Source organism: Alosa sapidissima, chromosome 10 (assembly GCF_018492685.1).
Source record: "Alosa sapidissima isolate fAloSap1 chromosome 10, fAloSap1.pri, whole genome shotgun sequence".
In the NCBI taxonomy this organism is placed as follows: domain Eukaryota; kingdom Metazoa; phylum Chordata; class Actinopteri; order Clupeiformes; family Clupeidae; genus Alosa; species Alosa sapidissima.
Window position 1 is genome coordinate 18656916 of NC_055966.1, and position 22544 is coordinate 18679459.

General features: G+C 44.8%; 1 protein-coding gene across 1 annotated transcript; it reads right to left on the bottom strand.

Annotated features, from left to right (window-relative positions):
* Nucleotides 1-680: 680 nt before the first annotated feature.
* Nucleotides 681-19998, bottom strand: rspo1 (R-spondin 1; the record flags this gene model as incomplete). Its single annotated transcript, XM_042107580.1, has 5 exons — nucleotides 18987-19998; nucleotides 13527-13721; nucleotides 8717-8860; nucleotides 6859-7077; nucleotides 681-787 (listed from the first exon to the last, which is right to left on the bottom strand). Coding segments are annotated over exons 1-5 (771 nt in total), but the record flags the coding sequence as incomplete, so codon positions are not given.
* Between the last annotated feature and the right edge of the window lie 2546 nt (nucleotides 19999-22544).

A 22544-nucleotide genomic window follows, 5' to 3' on the forward strand; every position in this document is an offset into this window, starting at 1 on the left:
TAATAACAAAGCAAACTGCTTTCAGACACTCTTATTTAAGAGTGTTTTGTATTTTTGAATTTCTCATCTCCACAGTTATAGGGCATAAGAGTGTAGTCCTTTGATCGATTAAAAAAAAAAACACTTGACTGTTCTCTTTTTCTTATGCTCGCCCACTGTGTTTTGTAAGGAACCACCTCCTGCTGGGCAGGTTCTCAGTGAGACCAGCCACCATCAGCTTTGTGACTCACAGTACTTCCATCTATCCAACGAAGCCAATCTTTTTCATGTGTTGTTTTTGCTCCTCTCAAATGTCTTGTCCTTCTTCAATACAAAGCAAAAAGAGTTCATTTTTTGTATTTCAACAGTCCTCCAGTTCTCTCATGAGCATTTTCTGAGAATGCATAGCAGCAAGGATCTTCTCCTCATTTAGTTGGACACTGTTGTCATTTTTGTCTTGTGTTTGTTTGTTTGTGTGTTTGTTTTGCGTCTGGGTTTTTGCGGTGGGCGGAGGTGTGGGTGGGGCGGGGGGGGTGTCCATCCTCCTATCCAATGCTCCCACCTCAGAGCCAGGAGGGGACTAGGTGACGGTGCTCGCTGTTAGGATGGGTGTGGGAACAGTGGTGGCACGAAGTTTCTTTTTCTTTCCACCTCCTCCTCCTGCTCCTCCTCCCCCCCCCTCCTCCTCCTCCCCCACCTCCTCCTCCTCCTCCTCCTCCTGTTCCTTTATTGCCACGGTTCTTGCTGCCCGTGCCTTTATCACGGTTCCTCGGGCCATCTTGTTTGTCTTTTTTCCCCCTGCCTCCTCCTGTAGGAAGAGAAGAGAAGAGAAGAGAAGAGAAGAGAAGACCAAAAGAAAAATTATGATCAGATTCTCTGGACACGTGTTAACAGCACAGACTGTATACACAGCTCTGATTGGCCAGAATTGATGACTGCCATAGAACCTCAGCACCCTCCCCAGCATGACTGTTCCGAGCCACACAAACATTTGGGTCTGGGATCCTTATGCACAGGTTGAAGACTAACTAGCGCCACTCACCGATGTGTGTGACCTGAGCAATGCACCGGCATTGTAAAGAATAAACTCTAGCCCAAGGTTCTCCTGTGTTTATGTTGTCATTTGCACCTAATTACCCTTCCCCTCTTTTCATTTTCTCTCTATCCCCCTCTCTTTTCCTACTTCTCTCTGTCCTTCCCTCTCTCTCTATCTGTCTGTTGCATCTATAAATGCCTCTGAGGCAGAACAGTACCACGGGTGCGTTGACAGTTATACACACAGCAGCTGTCTCCACACCCGTAACTACAATCCCTATAATTAATACTCATACTGTGGAGACTGAGGCTCCTATGACTGATGTAAACTTCGGTGCCAGCCGAGGTGAAAGCAACGGGCCCTGGCTGGTTTTCTCCTCCTGTGCTCTCTAGGTTTCCACTTAGTCTAAGCTGGGGCCTGTCACTTACTTTAAGTGTCCAACCACTGTGTTCACACAAACCGCCTTTAAAGTGTTTGGTTGGGGATAAGAACTTAATCCAGCACAAGAGAGGAAGGAGTGTGTGGAGAAGACTGGTGGCCTATGCGTTTTCTCCCCTACACTCTCTGATCATGCCCACAGCTCTTCAGGAGACTTCTTCCTGTTATATTATATGTCACCTTATATATCACACTGTAATGGAAAAATAGAAATTTGACACTCAAATATTGTAATGTGTGTCGCTGAAGAGTGTGTTAGTAAAGCAGAATGCGTGTACAGAGTTTTAGGTTGACTCTGCCCAAAGCGCGTAACTGCCTTCATAGCTCACAAATCACAGACTTAGTCAAGGGGTTGAGTAGCCTACAGGTAGGCTGAAAATGTGTGCATGGGAGAAGACTACTCTAAATTACTTGGGAAAACACTTACCAGTAGCAGCACACTAAAAATGCTGAGCTGGTGCGTCAGAGTGTAATGCAGACTGTGTGCTTTGTCCTGGACTATCCTAGTTTGAGGCCAGTGGCTACCAGACAGCGCTAAATGACATACTGTTAGCAAATGAAAAATGGACATTTAGAGAGAGATGAACAGATTCCTAAAAAGAGTCACTCATGGCACTGGAGAGAGAGAGAGAGAGAGAGAGAGAGAAAGAGAGAGAGAGAGAGAGAGAGAGAGAGAGAGAGAGAGATGATGATGAAAGACATGCAGAGAGAAAGACTGATACAGAAGGAGATAAGCGAGTAAACTAACATAAAGAGAACAGTGGAGACAGCCAGACCTACTGAGAAAGTGAAATAAATGGGCCGAGACTGATGGTGCGAAAGAGGGATACAGGGAGAGAAAAAGAGGGAGAGAAAGAGAAAGACAGAGAGAGAGAGAGAGAGAATTTGGAAAAACAGAAATAGAAAGTGGGAGAGTGGTGAAACAGAAACAGAGAGTAAGTGAGAGTGTGAGTGAACGGGAAAAGCCTAAATGCTGGAAATCAAAAGGTCGTTTCCAAGCTCCCTTGTCAGTACAACCCTAACCGCAAACTGGAGGGGGGGGGACTGACTGATGGCTGTTATGAACTGGTGTGTTGCGAGTTTCGGCGTTCCCTGGATACAGAATCAACACTCGTACGGGACTGGAGAACGTTTGCTGCGTGTTTGATGACAAGAGTCTTACGGTGGTGGCGGCAGCTACCCCCTGCTCCAGACGCACTCTCCTCTCCTCCACTCTCCTCTCTTCTCCTCACCTCTCCTCTCTCTCTCCTTTCCTGTTCTCTCCCTCTTCTCTTTACTTCTTCTCTCCTCTACTCCTCTCCTCTGACCTTGTCTCCGCACCTGAAAGTCTATGTGCACAGACCTGCTTGCTTTGTGTCTATTTTTTGACATCCAACTCCTTCAATGTCCTGCATAGGAATTTGACAAAGAACAATAATAAGTGCTCGCTTCAGATTTGTTGTGTACTTGAATGGTATTTTATTGCATTTCAGTAAACAAACAAAGAACGCAAAAAAAAAGATCTCTGGCAGAAAACTTTTTTTAATCAGTGCTATTTTAACAGAGCTCATTTTTTGAGCAAAAATAGACTCCTGAAAGAAAAGAGAATCAATTACCATTCTTTTCGTTTATTGAACAATGACAAATGCCAGGGTCTCCCATGGTGAGCTGGAGCATTCTGCACAACTTCAGGCTGACCAGCAGACTATACATGCAGTAACATGCTACATGACCACACTAAGATGGAGGTGCCCTCAGCATCATGTGCCAATAACATACTGAGACAGAGTTTATTTAAAACTTCTCTTCCTAACTACCCTCTAAAGGGCAATAAAAATAAACTTTAGAATGTTCTATTTCTAAAGGCTTGTTTGTTTATGGTTTTGCTCATTGTGTTTAATTTTGAAGCGTGTTTCAATTTTCGAGGGTGTTAAGCGGACCACGTTTTCCCTTAAGCTTTACCATGAGTGGATTGTGCTGTGCACGTAAGAGAGGTTTTTGGACTCGGCACTCATAAAGCCTGGTCGTCTCCGAGCTCTCGGCGTGGCTGCATCACTTTAGGCTGTTTTAAGACACCGCTTAAAGGAGGGCTGGGGAGGCTCCACTAATTTATGACAGCAATGATTGCAGCCGCACTCACTCCAAGGCAAACACTGGTGCCTGACAAAGGCAATCATGCATTTAGCAAATTCTGTTTTCGTGCAAAACCCATCTATTACTTGACAGGAAGGAAAAAAAAGGAGTTCGGGCCAAATCGACACAAAGCGTGAGATCCACAGATCACTAAATCACCGCTGTTATACAAGCGCTGCCCCTTGTGATTTTTACAGCAGCTCCCTCGGCCAATTCTTGCAGATGTATTCACAGCCTAGCTAATTTAGCGCTCGGCATGCATTTACGCACAATGACAAAAGGGGAGGCGCAGGTCAAGACACCCATCACCTATGAGTTAATTCGCAAGAGAAGTACATTTATTCCTGGGAGTCCAGGCAACCGAGCGTAGCTCTTTCTCACATCCCCAAATCTGGATGAGGATCACAAGTCCTGGCTAATGGCTAACATACACTACAACCCCAGCTCACAAATCTCCTGATTCAAAGACCTCACTCACCCAGGGTCTCCCAGTCCAGCAGGTTGGGGGTGTGCATATGTGTGTGTGTGTGTGTGTGTGTGTGTGTTGGGGGGGGGGGGGGGGGGGTTGCCAAGCCATGCTAACAAGTAACTTTTCTCTCACGGCCTGTCAGATTGTCAGCAACTGGTCGCTAAGTTTAGATGTCTGGCAGGCAGGCATAGCATTTTAATGGGGCAGTTTATAATATTTCACCGTTAATTATTCTTCTGAACCAACGCTTGCAAATTCTTTCCATGAAGGTGTCATGCAGTGTAAATTAGCTTCTCATTTCTCACATCCTGTTCGGGCATTTGCCCCACACTCCACAGCTTTTTGCCTCTTCTGACATCCACTTACACAAAGGCATAGAGAGGGGTTTCCCCTCAAACTAAAACAAAGCTCTTAATCTTCGCAGCATGTCAATTATTTATCATATTTGGATTATTCACGCTCAGCGTTTACTGAAAAGAACAACATCCTTTAAAACACCTCGCTGTTTTGACATTACAACGCACTATGAAGTTTGTTATCTTCCTTGTCTTTGCAGTTTATGTTTATTTATTTCAATGCTAATCCGTTTGTATTTTTATGTTAACTCAAGTATACCTTCAGGAAGGGGTTAACTGTAAATAGTCATAAAAGAACATGGAGATAGAAATGAAACCTAGTCTTTATGGAACAGAATGTCATAATTTCTTCTATTTTTCATCAGGTAAATTAAGTAGATTAGCACTTGGGTTCACTAATAAGATGCTGTATACCAACAGTTTAATGCGAAATGAAGGGGTCTGTATCCAAATGAAGGAATACAGCCTTAGCCTCCATTTGTTCTTAATGAGTTGAACCCTCTGAGCACAAGCAAGGCCCTCAGTCCTCTGTTCAGTTTTCAAAGGCCCTTTTATTACTTAGGCAGAAAATTTAAAAAGATTGTGAAAACAAGCTGACCAAATAAAAAGCTCTCTGATTTGGTGTTTTGCGTGTAACTTGAGTAAAAAAGATTTAAGGCCAGATTCATTGTTTAATAAATACCTGTTCTGGACAATGTTTATGGCCAATCAGTAACAAACTGTGTGACTAACAAGACTGTTAAATTTCTTTAGTGCACAACTGAGCTGCACAACTGACCACATGGGTATTCTACACTGTGAAATTTCTTTAGTGCACAACTAGGCTGCACAACTGACCACACGGGTCCTCTACACACTGTGAAAACAGTCTATGCTCAGATGTTCAGTTTGAACCGGAGACGTCCAGGTCCTTTTCGATGATTGCCTTCTTCAGCTGTCCTCCACCTCCACTTCATTATCACAGTGCCTCCATGCCAAAAAACCTACAAGCATGGTCCAGTGATGAAAAGCTTACATTTCCAGCACTGCCTCTGTTTGTCTAGACTGATATGATATGTGTGCGCTTGTGTTGGTCCTGATCAGGAGGAAACCTCATGTTCTTCTGCGGTTTACACAACTGAGTGTTTCCCCGGCAACTCCACTCTGAGAGACAGCTCTGTGAGTAGAGGCCTGTAACTTTAGGGAGACCCTTGTACTCTCAACTAGGAATATGCTGGTTTATTCCATGTTTAAAACTCTTTCCCGTCCGATCAAAATTGAGTCAAAAATGACACCTTAACAAATGTATGTTTGAGATGAGATTAATTAATTATTTATATATGGGTCCAAAACCCCATGAAGAGCAGCTTTAATAGCAGTCCAAATGTGTTGTATGGTTAACTAACTTAATGGCATTAATCAGTGTCTGCCAGTGTCATGTGTAACACGTTCCAAAGTACAAGCACAAAGTAACGCATTACAGTAATGTAACTACTTTTTCGGGTAACGAAACATAGTTCCTTTTTTCAATTCAACGCAACGTTACTTTTCCCATGGACAGATTTGACAGCGACACTGCTTTCTCAGCTGCGTGCTTGTGTAATAGTCACATGACAGAGGCTGGTGGTAGCATGGAGAGCAATCATGGCAAGCGAGAAGCAGCCAACGCTAACTTTTGAGGGATGGAGGTATTCCCATTACTTCAAACTCGTTGAAACTAAGGGGAGGAATGTGAGTGTAAGGTGTACACACTGTGCCCTGGTGAGAAACTTTTGTCCACTGCCGCTAACTCAACTGCCAGCCTATTAAAACGATTTGCACTAACTTTGCACCAATTTCGGAGGAGCCTGTTTAATGAAAGAGTATACGGCTATAAAATAAGTCCTTATGTATTTTGTGTTCACCTATATGCCCATAAGATGTATCGAGGCTATATAAGTGATAATGTATAGAAATAGGTCCCCAACGCGCAGCAGAGTGAATGGTGTTGTAATTGATATTGTTTCATAGGGCTTTAGTGGTGGTGTTGAAGCCTATAACAGCTCAAGGTTTTCTTGTCAAGTGCTCTGTCTGTGGCATTTTTTTTATAATAAAGAGCACAAAAGAAATACCTGTTATGTCCTCCATAGTATTATGTAGGCCTACACTTTTAGGAACAGATATTGGGTTCTGCCCAAAGTCGAGCAACATAAAAGTAACGTAAAAGAAACGAGTAACGTAAAAAGTTATTTCCATAGAGGATAACTAAGTAAAGTAACGGATTACTTTTTTAAGAAGTAACACTAATTTTTAAAAGTAACTTCCCCAACACTGGTGTTTGCTGTACTGTTGTTCGTGTTCTCTTTTGGGAGATTTAGGTAGCAACCACAATTTAAACAAATAAAAACAAAACCTCTCACAGCCACTTTATGTGTCCTGCTGTCTGCATCTGCAATTCACACTCAACAGTTTTGAGTCTTTTAGAGCGGAGTGGTTTAGTTGCCACTCACCTCCTTTCCCACCACACTGGACCCTCTTGGTAACGGTGCACCTCTGGCTCTCGGTCTCCGGGGCGCAGGTGGAGGAAGGTGGGGGCCGGGAGGCCGTGTCGGGGCTGGGGGGCTGCGCTGGCTCCCTGACACGCGTCTGGGTGCCCTTCTTAAAGCCACACGTCTTGTTCTTCTTCATGCACGGGCCCCAGGCACTCCATTCACCCAGCTCACATTGCACTACGGCAGAGAGAGAGAGAGATTTAGAAAGAGACAGAGAGAGAGAGAGAGAGATAGAGAGAGATAGAGAAAGAGAGGAGAAGATGTGGAGAGAGGTCGGGAGACATGATTGATAGGAATGGTAAACCACAGCAGTCGCTGATGGCGAAAAAATACACACACACAGCCTCTGCCCCTCTCTTTCTCTCTCTCTTTCCCTTTCAATCTCTCTCTGACACACACACACACACACACACACACACACACACACACACACACACACACACACACACACACACACATACACACACACATACACGTACACACAGGCACAAACAGAGGCACACCAGAGGCAGACTCCTGGACTTGCACAACCAGAGTGTTTTATTGGAGCACGTATCCGTACCACTTAGAATCTGACAGGGATTAAAAGCCCAAATTGAGACGGTTGATATCTGACATCCCTCACATTCATCCCGCGGACCACACTGCAACCAAGGGAATGGGCCGGCCATGATTACGCTTGGATCCACATTTACCCAAACTTATGATATGCTGTCATTCTGCAGCCCCGTCTCCATCTGGGCTGAGAGCCTCTCAGTTGCATGCAGACACTCAGTACTGGCTTTTTTTTATTCTTTAACTTGTTTTTCTTTTCTTTTCTCATTTTCTTTAACTTCTTCCCTCTGTGTTTTAAGAACAGGGACACAGGGAAGTGTGTGGGGGAGGGGGGGGTGATGGTCTGGGGGGAACTTGACTATCTTAAAAAACAATCATGCACGCAGAGAGAGAGAGAGATATCAATGATAAGGAACGTTTGGATCGGACGGCTCACTGAAGGTTTGAGATGAGAGAGCGGTCCAGGCTGCTCCAAGACGTCACGCCAGCAGCGGCGTATCATTTCTCACCGGCCTGGCCCGACCAGGGGGCGTTGGGTGGGGGTGCTCTCCCCGCGCTGTAATGCTATTAGGCAGTGTATTTGCTTTCTTATGACAGAACGGTTTTCAAAGGAAATCAAGAATAGCTCCTTATCAGCCAACGGGCCTGCTTCCAGACAACTCTCGAACGCACACTTGTGATTGAGAAACAGCAGAGGAGTGGGAGAACAGAGAGAGAGGAGAGGATAGTCTTTCATGTCTTTTATGCTTTGTAATTGATACCCCCTGATAAGACCAATTTGCTCATTTGGGGGTAATGATGACCTTCTGGTCATAAAAAGGCAACACAAGATCCACATACAGCAATTGAATTCAGTTTCAGGCTTTTGGGAAAGGTGCAGGTTCAAAGGACAAAGCTGTGCAAGTGTTACCTGACCAATGCGCTGTGCGTGATAATGTGCAATGCATCTGGTTCACATATGAATGTACTTACGTCATAAAGAGTAGATAAATTAGTGCATTAATCAGATAATAATTCATTCATTTAGCCAACATCTTTCTATCCAAAGTTATATAACAGAAATATGTTTTCATCAGTATATGTGGCTGGCAAATCAATGAAAAATTATTTTGACGCGATTAAATTGTATTTATATAATAGAACAACATAAGAATGTCTCAAGGCATTTTAGAAAGGCCAACATAAACTAGATCCCCCAAACATAAGTCTATTTTGATAACCAATGAAAACAGACTCTCCTGAAGGTCAAAAGGTCACTCACCCACACACTCCATAGTGCCATTGACTGTGCTGTGTCCCTCTGGGCAACTGGAGTAGCATCTGCCTCTGTGAGAATATAAGCCCTCCTTACACTTTGTGCAAAACGTTCGACTGAAGCACTCCTCACAGTTTTCTATTTTACATTCTACGGAGAAGAGAGAGAACAGACAAAAAAGCAAAGGGATCATCAGAGGAAAATTTATGGCCATCATAATGTCAAAGGTGAAGTTTCACACCACCTCCCCCAGGGTTGACCCTGATCGGTCTGCGCCATTTCACAGATCTGCAAGTCAGACCTATACAGTAACAGCCCTGTAAACACACCTGTTAAGATCACACTCTTTTTATGACTTCAAATAAGGCAGCAAGGAACCATTCTGGTGAACTCGTCTATTCGGGGGGGGGTTCTGTCTTTTTTTCTCTTTCTGGACGTGTTATCAGCAAAGTTTGAACCATTTTCACCCCAGCAAATATCCTGGGATTTCTCCTGGAGAGTTATTTCCTCTGAATGGCGTCATGTTGGGGATTTATTAGTGGCAGATTGGAATAATCGAGGGGGAGAGGGTACATTTAGGATACATCATGAATAACATTTACAATCTCTTAAAAGCATTTGCTCACCGCCATCCACCACCACCGCCACCACCACCACCACCACCACCGCCACCACCACCACCCCCACCCCACTACCCCACTACCCCACTACTTTTCTTTTCCTTTTCTACTTCAACCGCAGCCTTCAGCTTACCAGGGTTGAACAAGTCCAGTCGCTTCAACACTGCCCATCAGACTAAACGGAGGAGGCCTCCGAAACACCTCCCCTTAAACATTATCCAACGCTCCTGCTCCAGTCTAACAAACAAACAGCTTTAAATTGGGGGGCAATTATGGAATGCAGGGGAACGAAGGCCAGACACCTACTGAGACTACCTGAACCTATCAGCTCCCTCCCTCACTTGATCCTTTCTGATTATCCTCATTATCTTATTTCTGCACAAACAGCAGCACCAGGCCAGCATCTCATTCCTATCTTTCCATTGGCACTTGGCAGGCGAAGTGGAGCCACGTCTCCTGGGAGACAGCTTGTATGTACACATATGGAGCAATGGAACGCTAACGTTTGCACTGCTTACGTAGGGTGAGTGCATGAGCTGACACATTTCAGGGCAGAATACACACAAGAACATTTCAAGACTCTGCCGTCCCAGAAGCATGGAACATGAAACAGTATGTTCTTAAAAACTACATCAAAGGCCTTGTTGAAGGACTATAGTCTCTCTGCTGACCTATGTCATACCATTGGCAAACACATGCCGTGTACTGTAACATATAAGGCAAGCACGTCCAGTTCTCTGGTCATTTGCCAGAGGAGGAGAAGTCCCCCCTTCATTTTTTTTCCTTTTCTTGTTTTTTTCCCTTTTTCTCCCCCCCCCCCCAATCGTAACCTCTGCTCTCAATTACTACTTTTAACTCTTGACAACTAAATTTGACATCAGTAATGTTTGGAGCGAATACTTTTTGCACTGAACCGTTTATAAATGTTCCCCTAATGCAAGACAAATGTTGCTAACAAGACATCTTGGGGATTTGGAGACAAACGAAATGCACACTGCTGATTGAATAATCACAGCGCGTGAACCACGGCCGGGCAGGGCTCAAAGGTTGAAAGGGGAATGCTAGTGTGCACGCTTGGCCTCCTCTGTATCCCCGGCAAAGAACAGTTTGCATCCTCCAACGCTAATCCTTAAAGAAAACTTCAACGGCTTCAACTGTTTGTACGAGGGAGAAAGAACACAACGGTCTTTGTAATGTGATTCTGCTTGACGAGTGCACAGTGTTAGCATTCTCTCACAGTGCTGACAGTTTTCTAGAAGGAGCTGGATCCTGAAGATATGACAACGATATCATATCTGCCTGCCAATAAAATGGTATGAGTTAAACAGAAAGGCAACAAATGCTATCAAACACCTCACACCACAGCAGGTTTAGTCACACAGGAGACCACAGGCAGAGAGACACCCATCCCAAAGCTTCAAAACAATTTAAACAGTTACTAAAAACCTTGGGTGCTTTCATACACTAGCCCATTGAGTAAATTGAATAGGATCAATTACATTGGCGGAGAGGGAAACACCATTACCAAAGCTTGGCTTCCCATGTTTGCTCTGCAAAGAAAGAAATCCCTTGTTGAGTCCACAAAATGAAGTACTTATATCCCCCTTCCATCTTTGTTTTGTGTTTACCTGTTATGAGATCCCGTAAAAAGGCAAGAATCACGCAAACATCTGAGAGATATTAATGTGATCCAGCAATGGATAAAAAAGAATAGTATTTTTTTCTCATAACAAAATATAATGGTTCCAAGCTGCAGTGCAGGCTAATTGGCTATCAAAAAAGTTCTAGTTTCTCAAACTGGGGAAGATTTCAGCGGTTTAAAGCATTGGGCTCCAATTTCTAAATTCTGACAAAGTCAGTCTCTGGTGACGGATCGATTGAAGCGTTTTGTTCTGTCGGAAATCATATTATTTTGACTTCCTTCACTAAGTTGAAAAGACTTTCTGAGATGTACACATTTGCTTTCCATATTTCGAAACTATATTTCCATGTGTTCCTAATTAAGAGAAAATTGTTCTTAATAGAAGGAGAACATGATAACATTTTTTTAAGACCACATATTGCTGACATCTGTACTTGGGTAACAGAGGGGAAAACTTCCCTCGAACTGGAATGCCTTCGTCATTCGCAGGCCAAAATAATAACGTAGACATCCTAACAGAAAGACAAACAGCAGTGTTTTACCACTGTTTTGCTTTGGATTTTTTTTTCTCTCAAAGCCTGTTTTTCACCCACAACTAAAAGAAAACAGATCACAGTCCTGGCTGCTGGCACACACACAGAACAGGACCCTAGTGTGTATTGCCACCATGTACGTCTGTGTGTGTGTGTGTGTGTGTGTGTGTGTGTGTGTGTGTGTGTGTCAGAGCTAGTGAGCGGAGCAGAGCGTGAGTGAGCGAGGAGCGGAGCGGAGGGGATGGATTTTTGCTGGAGCGCGGAGCGCTTTTACATTCAGAGGCCGTAGCGGCCGCTCTGTCCCGCTCCATTTTCGCTACGATACCGCTCACGCCACGAGTGTGAAAACAGCGCACACTAGGCGTGTCAAACACATACACACACTACACATACAGGGGTGGACGCAGCCCCCCACACAAAAAGGATCACACACGAGGAAGACCTAAAAGGGTACGCTACACTAAGGCTACGTTTATACGGTGACGATGAAAAGAGAAGACGCAGAAGTGGCGTCTCGTCTTCATTTTTTTATTTGCGTTTAGACGAGCATTCTCAGGGGGAAATCTTTGTTTATATGAAGACGCAAGAGTATGTGATATTCGATTGGATATGCATTCCAGACCGCTGGGTGGTGGTGTGATAGAACCCCGGTACGTCACGCGCAGACATTCTAATTTGACAGTTTAGCCAGAGAGGTAATCAAGGATCTTTGGTTTAGCCGTTTAGACGGAGACGCAACCCGGGTCGTCTTCAAAACTCTACACTCTGGAAGGAGTCTTCAGATTTTTGCGTCTTCAAGCCCCGATGGCGGGGTCGCCATGTAAGCGAAAGGCACTTATGATAAAATATTTTGTCGTCTTCCTTCGCAATCGTTCTCTTATAAACGGCCCCTAAAACACGGACATTAAAACAGTAAATAAAGGCATTAACACACACAAACAACCCCCAGAGTTCTCCCCGTATCCCAGAATGCCTTGTCCCAGAGTCCGTAGGACATAGGACTAGTCCAGCATGCCGACGTTACAGTTCGTTGGGGATAAAGTCACTAAATATTTTAGAAAGGAAACTGAAAGTCATAGGGCTTACAAGCGTAGGCTACTATTCCTACAAAACAACTAGATACCAACAATGTAGAGCAAGAACAACTATGTGGTGACACTGTTCCAGTGAGATTTATTTTGGAATTTAAGAAGACACATTTCGCGGAAACGGGTGTGCTAGGAGAGCAAAGAAAAACATGAGCAATTTGAATAGCCAATGCTTTAAGTAAGGCTGAAGTAAACTCGGATGCTAAACCTGTATTATTTAGGCAATTAATCCCACGTATCCCTTTAGTTTTAGACTTATTGATGTTGGCAAGCTTGTTCGTTGTTGCACTGTCGGTGTTGCATTAGGCTATCTTTTACAATACATGTTCTATGAGTGACATTGCCGTTGCTCTTAGTTCTTTAGGATTTAAGTTTTCTAAAGTGACAATTCGGCTTGTAGATTATTTCTCCCTCCTTTAAATTGGAAGCGAGCGTGGAGCGATTTCACTGGAGTGGGAGGATTTTGAAGTGGAGCGGGGAGCGAAACTGAGCAGAGTGGCCTGACGTGAATTTGAGCGGTGGAGCGGCCGAGTGAACAGCCACCTGAGCGAGGAGCGGGATATTCGCACCACTCAGCTCCGCTCACTAGCTCTGGTGTGTGTGTGTGTGTGTGTGTGTGTGTTGTGTGCGTGTGTGTGTGTTTGAGAGAGCGCTCTACACTTGTGTAAGGGATATACAGTATGTATGTGTGTGTCTGTGTATGTGTGTGCGTGTGTGTGTGTGTTTGAGAGAGCGCTCTACACTTGTGTGAGGAATATATACAGTATATACTGTACAGTATATATATGTGTGTGTGTGTGTGTGTGTGTGTGTGTGTGTATGTTTTGTCGTACCAGTGGACTTGAAGAGGCTGACGAGAGATTGATCTACACTTGTGCGAGGAATATACAGTAAATACTGTATGTGTGTGTGTATGTGTGTAAAGGTACTCACGAGCACACTTGTTCATGTCCGGCTGTCGAATGCCGAAGTAGCCGACGGGACAGGAGGCCAGGCACACGCCCGTCTGGCGGATGTCATTGCGCTCCAGGAGGAAGAAGAGGCGAGGGCGGCATTTCAGACAGCCGTTGTCCTTTGAACAGTTCTCACAGCCATTTGAGCAAGATGGCGGTGGCACTTCAGTACTTACTAGGGGCATGAGAAGACAGATGGGATGAAGGAGGAGAGAGAAAGAATGAGGTCTTGCTGAACAATCACAGACACAACATATACTGTGCATATAAACCGCCACAGTAGCTTCATAATCAAGTAAGTAAGTAAGTAAGTATATACTCTTTTGATCCTGTGAGGGAAATTTGGTCTCTGCATTTATCCCAATCCGTGAATGAGTGAAACACACTCAGCACACAGTGAACACACAGTGAGGTGAAGCACACACTAATGAGGGGTTAGGTGCCTTGCAATGTTGCTTATAAAATATAAGATTCAGTGTGGAGGACTTCCAAGCACCGTGTTTACACTAATAATTCACCATTTGGCATTTTTGACACAAGTCAACCCTCCATCCAGTTTTCATAGTTGATTCTTTTTTGTTGTTGTTGAGGGAAGAGTTAACATTTATTGCAAATTTCACACCAAATGGTCATCTTTGTTTCAATGCTTTCAATGCTTTCTCTGTGTTTACTTGAAAGAGTCTGTCTGAGATCCTGAACAGATTTTTTAAGGCTGTGTTCTGCAGACTGACGCTCTACACAGGCCTACCCCAGATCAGTGACTGATATCACAGTGCGTCTAGGCAGAACGTCACGGAGGTCACGGATGCTTGCCAGCAACATGGCTATGAAAAGACTTGATACAGATTTTTGGACTTCTCTCGAGAAAGAAAGAACCAGAAGCATTTTGTAGATGCAAATGCAATATTCACCATTCGTGGCAATTCACCTTGGGAGTGGAAAAAAAAGTGGAGTTAAAAAAAAAAAAAAAAAAAAAAACACCAACAACATTAACATGAAAATGTGAAAAGTGTGTCATAGAGCATGTCCTGTTTCCAGGCCCATGAGCAGAGCCATGTGAGCTGATTTAATGGGCCGGTTGCCCTATCAGCTCAATATTTACATGTCAGTGGGGGCAATCCATCTAGCGTGCTGTCTCGACGAGAGAAAAATCCGCTGGTAAAGATCCTCGAGACGATCCTCGTAAATAAAGCCAGAGATAGTGAGGGAACCAACGGCACTAAAATGTGAGCCATGGCAACCTATCAGCACCTGCAGACTGCCTTATCGATGCTAATAATCAGGAAGATCAGTACACAGCTTTTCCCCTTGGGGACGAGGTGAAGAGTGGGAAATATGCTCAGGTGAGACCAGATGCCACTGGCTCAGGGTGGGGCACGGCGGTTGTTTAGGGCCTGGCTGATTAATCAGTTGGCCCCATGTGTTTCTTAGTTGTTTTTTTTTGCTGTTGTTCTGCCTATTGTAGCCTAATCGGGAAGCTTCCAGTGTATTTGCAGTCGTTCGCTGACTGTGTGTGTATGTGTGTGTGTGTGTGTTGTTTGAAACCGGGGGGAGAAATCACACATGATTTATATTATTATGTCAGATATAAGTGATTATTTCCCATACAGTGTTTTGCAAGACAAGACACACACTGCTCAGCCACACCTAAGGTTTTTATATTGCTTGTTGGCAACAGACATTGACAGGGGTTTCAGTAAAAGTGTCAATGATATTATGAGTTCATATCATAAAAAAACATATATAATTCTCAGAGAGTTATTCTGTGTCTGAGTAATATTACGTACTACAGTATACTGTACACACACTATTTGAATAAGGCCAGGCAACCTTTTTAGTAGAGATCCTATTGCCGACTCACTCCAGTGAAAGAGATTTAGTGGTCTGTTCATACCACTGTCCCCAATTGACTGATTTAATAGTCGACATGGGATCAACTCGTAGGGTGGGGGGTCCTTTCAACGGGGAAAGGTGATGATTGGGAATGTCCATTGAAAAAATGGACCAGTTCACATCAGGCAATGAAAATGTGATTTTCACCCCCAGCCCCGAAAAGACGTCCCCCAACCCACTCACATACATCATAGATTCCCAGAGACTTTTGCACTCATGGATGCAATGACTGCTGCATTCCACAGCCCTCCCTCAGAGCCTCCAGATATGCTAAAAATCTCACTTCAGCAGAAACAACAGAAAAAAAAACGGAACTAGCAATTGGGGGGCCGTTAGACCACAGGGTTGCAGATAGACCACGAGAGAGTTACCACATGTTACCCTATGTGGATGGGACTAAACAAAAACAATGACATGGTGTGGCAGAAATCAGACACATGGCAGTGAGTGCTACACTGACTTCTAACCCTCTCTGTGACATTGGTGTTCCTAGTGGTGATGGGGGACACTCAGTACCCCCCCCCCCCACACACACACACACCACCACCTCCACCTCGACCCCCATCCACCCCAAAGTCCAAATTTCCGCAGGAAGCCTCGCACCTCCCAAGAAGCAGTGGAGCATTAATCAAAAGCATAAATCTGACCCCATCTCAGCTGTTGCTCAAGCATGAGCGTGTTAATATACGAGTGAAGGGGGGGGGGGGGCTGAGATGAACTGCAGTCTGCTGCCCCAGAATGAAAACAGTGCTCTGGCCCAGGGGAGGCTCACTCTGGCCGAGTCATATTTTCAACAGTGGAAGCGAGCCAAAAAAACAGAGTCTGGCAACGTACAGTGCGCGCTCTTCACAAGCGAGGATTCAGCTTTCCTTTTCTGTGGGTTGGTTGGGTTGCGCGTGAAGCGGTTGATATAAGCTTACGGGCGCTCAGGTTACAGGTTAAGTGGCCTCATTCTCAAATATGTCAGGTTATATGAAAACACAAGCTTGGTGACACACAGAGGCAGGCTTTGGGTGATAATGATGGGCGACTTTATTTAGGAAGTGCTCTCTGAACACACCTTAAACCTTTAATGTCATAAATGTGGTTATAAATTGCAGTTTACAAAATAACTACTCTTTACTGTCTTCAGGTTCTGGAGGGCATTGTTGAGCAATGTGTTGCATCTGCATGCTATGCTATGCTATGCACTGATTCTTTAGAAATGGAACAAATTAAATGTAAATGTTTGATATTAAATGTATTCAAATCATCTTAAAAATACACTTATTTTGGTCAAAAGCAACATTAAAAATACCTAATATGGACAGGATGATATCCAAATGGCAAAGCAGTTTTACGGTTGTGTACCCTTTGTTTGTCAACTCCATCAGGCATTCATTAAATTGTAATGCAACCAGGCAATATTAAGGGCAGCTGTCATTCTGAAGGATCTCTTGCCAAGGATCTCGTCATAACAATATTTCTTTACATTTTGTTTTGTCCTATTCTTAAGAATCAATATAGGGGAAAATTACTTACCACCCATCTTACCACCAACAGGTCCAAATCAACCACATGCTGAACCTATTTCTCCTCATTTCTTGTCTGAATAAAAGAGATTACTCACTGCTCACTGCTCGCTACGATGTTCAGGTCCATGCTTGGTCAAACAGCACAGATATGATGTAAAACAAATGTTTGACCTTTTAAGAAAGTGTGTTGCAATCTCAATCGAAATTCACCATGAATAATCAGAAAAATTTAAAATGTTTAAAAGGCGAATAGATATAAACAAGCCCTTAAGTTGACAAATGAATCTGTTTCTCTTGGACGCGCTGACACCCACCCGACAGCTAAACACAGAGAGGGCAGTATTCCCAGATTCATTAACAGTGCTGCTGCCCAGAAAAATTGTGATATATTATTGAGCGTTTTACACACCACAAATTGTAACCAGTGGTTTTCTTAGCTATGGTAACATTCTATACAATGAGAGTGAGTACACAGTTAGTTGCAAATAGTGGTAAACAACCCACAAATAGCATTCACAGACACACAATTAGCCTCTAGAGAAATCTCCACAGTGCATCTATACAGTACACTCTCTCCCACAAGTGGTTCCTGATACCGGATTCTAACTTTAGAGGGTGCTGTTGTATTCATTACACCAGTTGGACATCTCTGACAGACAGACAGACAATCAGACAGTCGGATCAAGGCAGGCACCCATGCCCTCTGGCCTTCTAACAAAAACCCCATGGACACTCAAAATGACATTTAGATTACCAATCACAGAAAACCCAAGCACCACAGAGTTATGTCCTGAACTTAGTTGAATATGTACTGGCATTTTGATGGACACTCCACAGAACGAGACCTTCTAATTGTTGGTCTCCAGCGCTCACCCTCACTGAATTGGCATGCCTAATTTGTAAACACTCGAAACGAAAGAGTAAACAGGTGCTCTGCGATAAGTCGCTCGGCTAACAGCCATGGGGCAGGTAATGCTGTAAGTCGTTATCCTGTAAGTGAAATCTTGTGTGTGTGTGTGTGTGTGTGTGTGTGTGTGTGTGTGTGTGTGTGTGTGTGTGTGTGGAAGAGGGTATGACGTTTAACAGTGCAAACCTTTGATGCACAGGTCGTTCGTAGAGCATTGCGCTTGACGTTAAACGGAGCGTAATGTCTGACGCAAAGGCTTTGTGTGTGTGGAAAAGAGTCGACGCCACTGGATCGAATGGCATTCGGACGTGAAGTCAGCAGCAGGTTAGGGAGGAGTCGGGCTTTCTGCTTTTGTTTAGGCTGCCTGATGGTGCTGTGTGATGGAAGGCAGTGCGGTACGGTTCGGCGCTGCAAAGTGTCAGGTACACTCTGCAGACAGTGCGCTCTCTGGGTGAGCCCAGGGTGTGAGTTACGTGTTTGCCAAACACTAACTATACGCCTGGACATTCATAAGAACCATACGTTTGTCAACCGTTAAAAAAAAGGCTTTGATATCAAACCTGATTGATATTGATATCAGACAAAGATCTGAGATCTAAAACATGTGTTTTTAACATGTGAAACATCTGCAGCACACAAACTCTAAGAGTATTAGATTAATATATACAAAACATATAATGCCATGTACAAACTGACAGGCAACCAAGCAGGCAAACAAGCACAGAACACAGACTTACAGGGCAGACAGAAACGTAGAGGAGGCATAAAGACAAATGACTAGAAAGACAGGGCAGAGACAAAACAGGTTGACAGGCAGACAGAGAGTGAGCAGGTTAGTAGACATTCGTGTCTAAGGGCTGAGCTACACCAGACACGTAACTGAAGCGTTCCGTTCGCGTTGCGTCTGCTGCAATTAGCTTCCACTATAATCAATGGAAGTAGCTACACCAGACATGATAGCGGCACGTACGTTCGAAAAAAATAGACCATTCATTTAAAATGGATTTTACGCATCGCGAACGGAACGCTTCAGTTACGCGCCTGGTGTAGCTTCGCTGTAAAGTGTGCGAATGTCTGTGTGTCTAGGTGTGTGTGTGTGTGTGTGTGTGTGACAGGTGAGACTTACTGCGTCTATGCCTCCTCGCCTTGCCGGGCTTGAGGCTTCCGTCGTTGCCGTGTCCTATGGACGTGCTGAGGATGACCACGGCCAGGGCCAGCAGTCCCGGCTGCATAGTCTCTGCCGGCCGGCTGTGGGGGGGTGTGCTCTCCCCCCTGCTCCTGCAGGTGCGCCGATCCGTAGGCCTCCCCTCACTTCCACCCAGCCTCTGCTGGGGCTGGAGATGGCTCTGGGACCTGGAGCTACAATCAGCCGTTCAGGGCAGGCGGACCACCAGTCAGGTCGAAGAGCCGGATAAAAAGGCGGTCAGTCAGCTAGTGCTGACTTCCTTTTTACTGCCACTGGCACCTGTGGCTCCCCACGACGCAGGGAGAGGCTGGTGAGGCTACTCTGGCAGCGGACGAGAATGAGGATGGTGGGGATGAGGAAGATGATGCTGGTGGCGGCGGCGGCGATGCTGGTGGTGATGACGGGGCTGAAGCTGTGAGTCCGAACACACCCGGGGCACGACCCATAGCACACATCAAGGGGTCAACTCGGGTCGAGTTGCGGTGGAGCAGCGTCAGACGAACAGGACGCCAGGCAAAACAGGAGGAGGGCAGATGAGGGAGAGGGAGAGAGAGAGGGAGAGGAGACGAGACACGCTGGCAACTACTGTAATCGGGAGAGACAAAGAGAGAGAGAGAGAGAGAGAGAAGGAGGCAGAGAGAGATGGAGAAAGAGAGGGAGAGACCCAGGCCCTTCAACCCATGTAGAGGGGCCGCAGCAGCAGCAGAGGTGGCGCGTCGAGGAAACAGCCGGCCCAGGGAGCATACACACCAGGCTTGTGTGTGTGTGAGAGCTTCAGCTCAGGAGCATGTGTCTTATTAGAGATATCGAAAGGAGGAGGAGGAGGCAGAGGAGAAAGAGGAGGAGGACAGAGGGGTGGGGGGAGAGAGGGCTAAAAAAAGAGAGATGGAGTATGGCTCAGGACTCCTACGCGTGACAACGCATCTGTCAGTGCCAAGACCTGCTAAGGGAAGAGAGTGAGAGAGAGGGGAAGGGGGGAGAGAGAGGGAAGGAGGGAGAGAGTGGGGAGGGGAGGATTGGGAGAGAGAGAGGGGAGAGAGTTAGAGGTGGATGAGTGAGTGGGCAGATGAGGTAAAAAAAAAAACATGGGAGGACAGTTCTAAAACCACATGGGAGAGCCATTTTACATTATCAGCCACAGTTTAGAACTAGAACAACAAAGGTTTGCCTGAAGACTTACTACTCTCACTCTAGACAGAGATAAAACATCCAGAGGTGTTTTTTCCGTCACACCGTGCTGCAGACTGCAGGAGTGTAATTGTTTTTGCATTTCCAGGTCTTTGCCGTTTGTTTTTGGACAACGCCAACAAACTATTTACCACACTATTTTGTTTGTTTGTAGGGGTTTTTTTGTTTGTTTTTGTTTGTGTTTGTTTTCCCCACATTAAGCAGTGACCTTCTGCTCCACATGGTAAATGTGGACTAAGTGTGACTGATTCTGTTTGGACAGTCTTACTTGGAAGTGGCCACTAGCTGTGGGCACAGAGATTGTTTTCATTGATTTGAACCAACAAGCTAGTTCAACACGTCAGCCACAAAACTGAGCAGCACTTCTTTTGTGCTTTGCTTTTTTGGAGCTAGCTCCTTGCAAGAGATGAATGCATTAGGTGACAGATTTGTACCACACTCCACACACACACACGCACACACACACACACGCACACACACACACACACACACACCACAGACACACACACACACACACACACACACACACACATACACACACACTCCTCTCACTCTTTTTGCCTCAACAATAGAGGCTAAAATAGAACAAGACATGGGCCTTGACTTTTTCCTAGGTTGCAACTTCACAGACATCATGATCAAGGCTGATTCAACCAAATCATTAGCAGTCATGGCACTATGAAACAAAAAAAATGCCACAAATATTTCTTGGTCACTGCACTTCGACTTGCCTTTCTCGAGGCTGGTGATGGATGGAAAAACATGTTTACACAATCCTCCAAGAAAAACGGCAAACACACAAATATGTTTTTCTCACGCAAAAAAATACAAAAAAAAAAAAAACAGCAGCCAAAACAAAAAGGCAAACGGTTACACGGAGGGTTAAGATGAATGTGTCTAACGTTTCTAAGTTAATTCAGTGGCATTAAGAAGTGACGGCGAATGATACAGCAGAATCTGAATGGCATAGCTGGTAAGTAACTGTGTGTGACAAGAGCAATGCCTTGAGGCCAGCAAGGAAAAGCGAGCCCATATTTGGCACTAGCACGTTGAACTTAACATCATTGTGAAGCGGAGGAAAACATTTGTTGATTCCCTGCATACCAACTAGCATCATCACGTTCCCAACCATCAGGGACATTTCAAACGACCTGAAAGACCTCCGTCAAAACACATCTCTTCCTAAGATCATTCCAACAAGGTTTTATTGCATTCATTTCACTTGGGAGAAAAAAAATAGACAACTGGCAATGACATGAGCAAGAACTGTAGATAATGGAGTCTGGACATTTTGTGATGAACTTGAGAGATCAAAAAGCGGGTAAAACAAAAAGTAATAAAGTTTGCGGGATAGACCCACATTGATCCGAAGTGTTTTTGAGATTGACCAGACAGTCTCATTCAAAGCACCGCAGCCGAAACATGTCAGCGCATAGCTAGGGGGGAAAAAGAACATCCCTTGTGCAAATAAGTCATGCAATTGTGAAACATTATGAATGGGAACAAGGACAGCGTTTAATTATGCCGGCTCATCCATCATAGCACTGACGAACACTTTTCTGTGGGGAGTCCCCTCTATGGAATCAAGGACCACTCCATGAGTCTCTCAGCAATTAGCAGTCCAGAGAAGAATAATTAACACTCACTCACACACACACACACACATACAAAGAGAGAGAGAAAAAAGGGAGAGAGCAAGAGAAAGAGGGAGAGAGATAGACATAGAGAACCAGACAATGAGAGAGATGAGGAAGGAGAGAAAGGGGGGATGAAACTGTGAAATGATCTTGTAAAGCCAGTGCAAATCTTTAAATCTTCCATGTCTCCCAAACCTTTAAAAGGCCAGTCTGTGCTAAGCAGCCACAGAGGTAGAGGTGCATGTTTTCCACTGTGTACTTTCAACATCTTCAACATCTTCATCCTCAAGTGAGAAATCACATTTACTAATTAGCAGAGAAATGCCAAGGTGTACAAGCTCAGGAATCTGCTACTTCTACAAAGCACCTCCAAGCCCAGCCCTGGCCCAGAGTCGGGCACAGCGCAGTTGCAGCGAGATCCTCAAGACAAGACAAGCACAGACAAGGAGAGTCCACAAACGCTGATGTTTGTCTCCCTACCACCTGAAGTCGAACCCCATTTTTAATGACTCCAGTGTGTCTGAATTGAACGAGACATCGCCATGGCGTATAAATGTAATCCGAAAAGACAGAATGCTGCGATGGATTTTAGAAACAGCAATCAGAATGAAAAGCAGACGAACTGGAGAAGGCAGAGGAGGAATGAACTCACAGGAAGCCTATCTAAACAGTG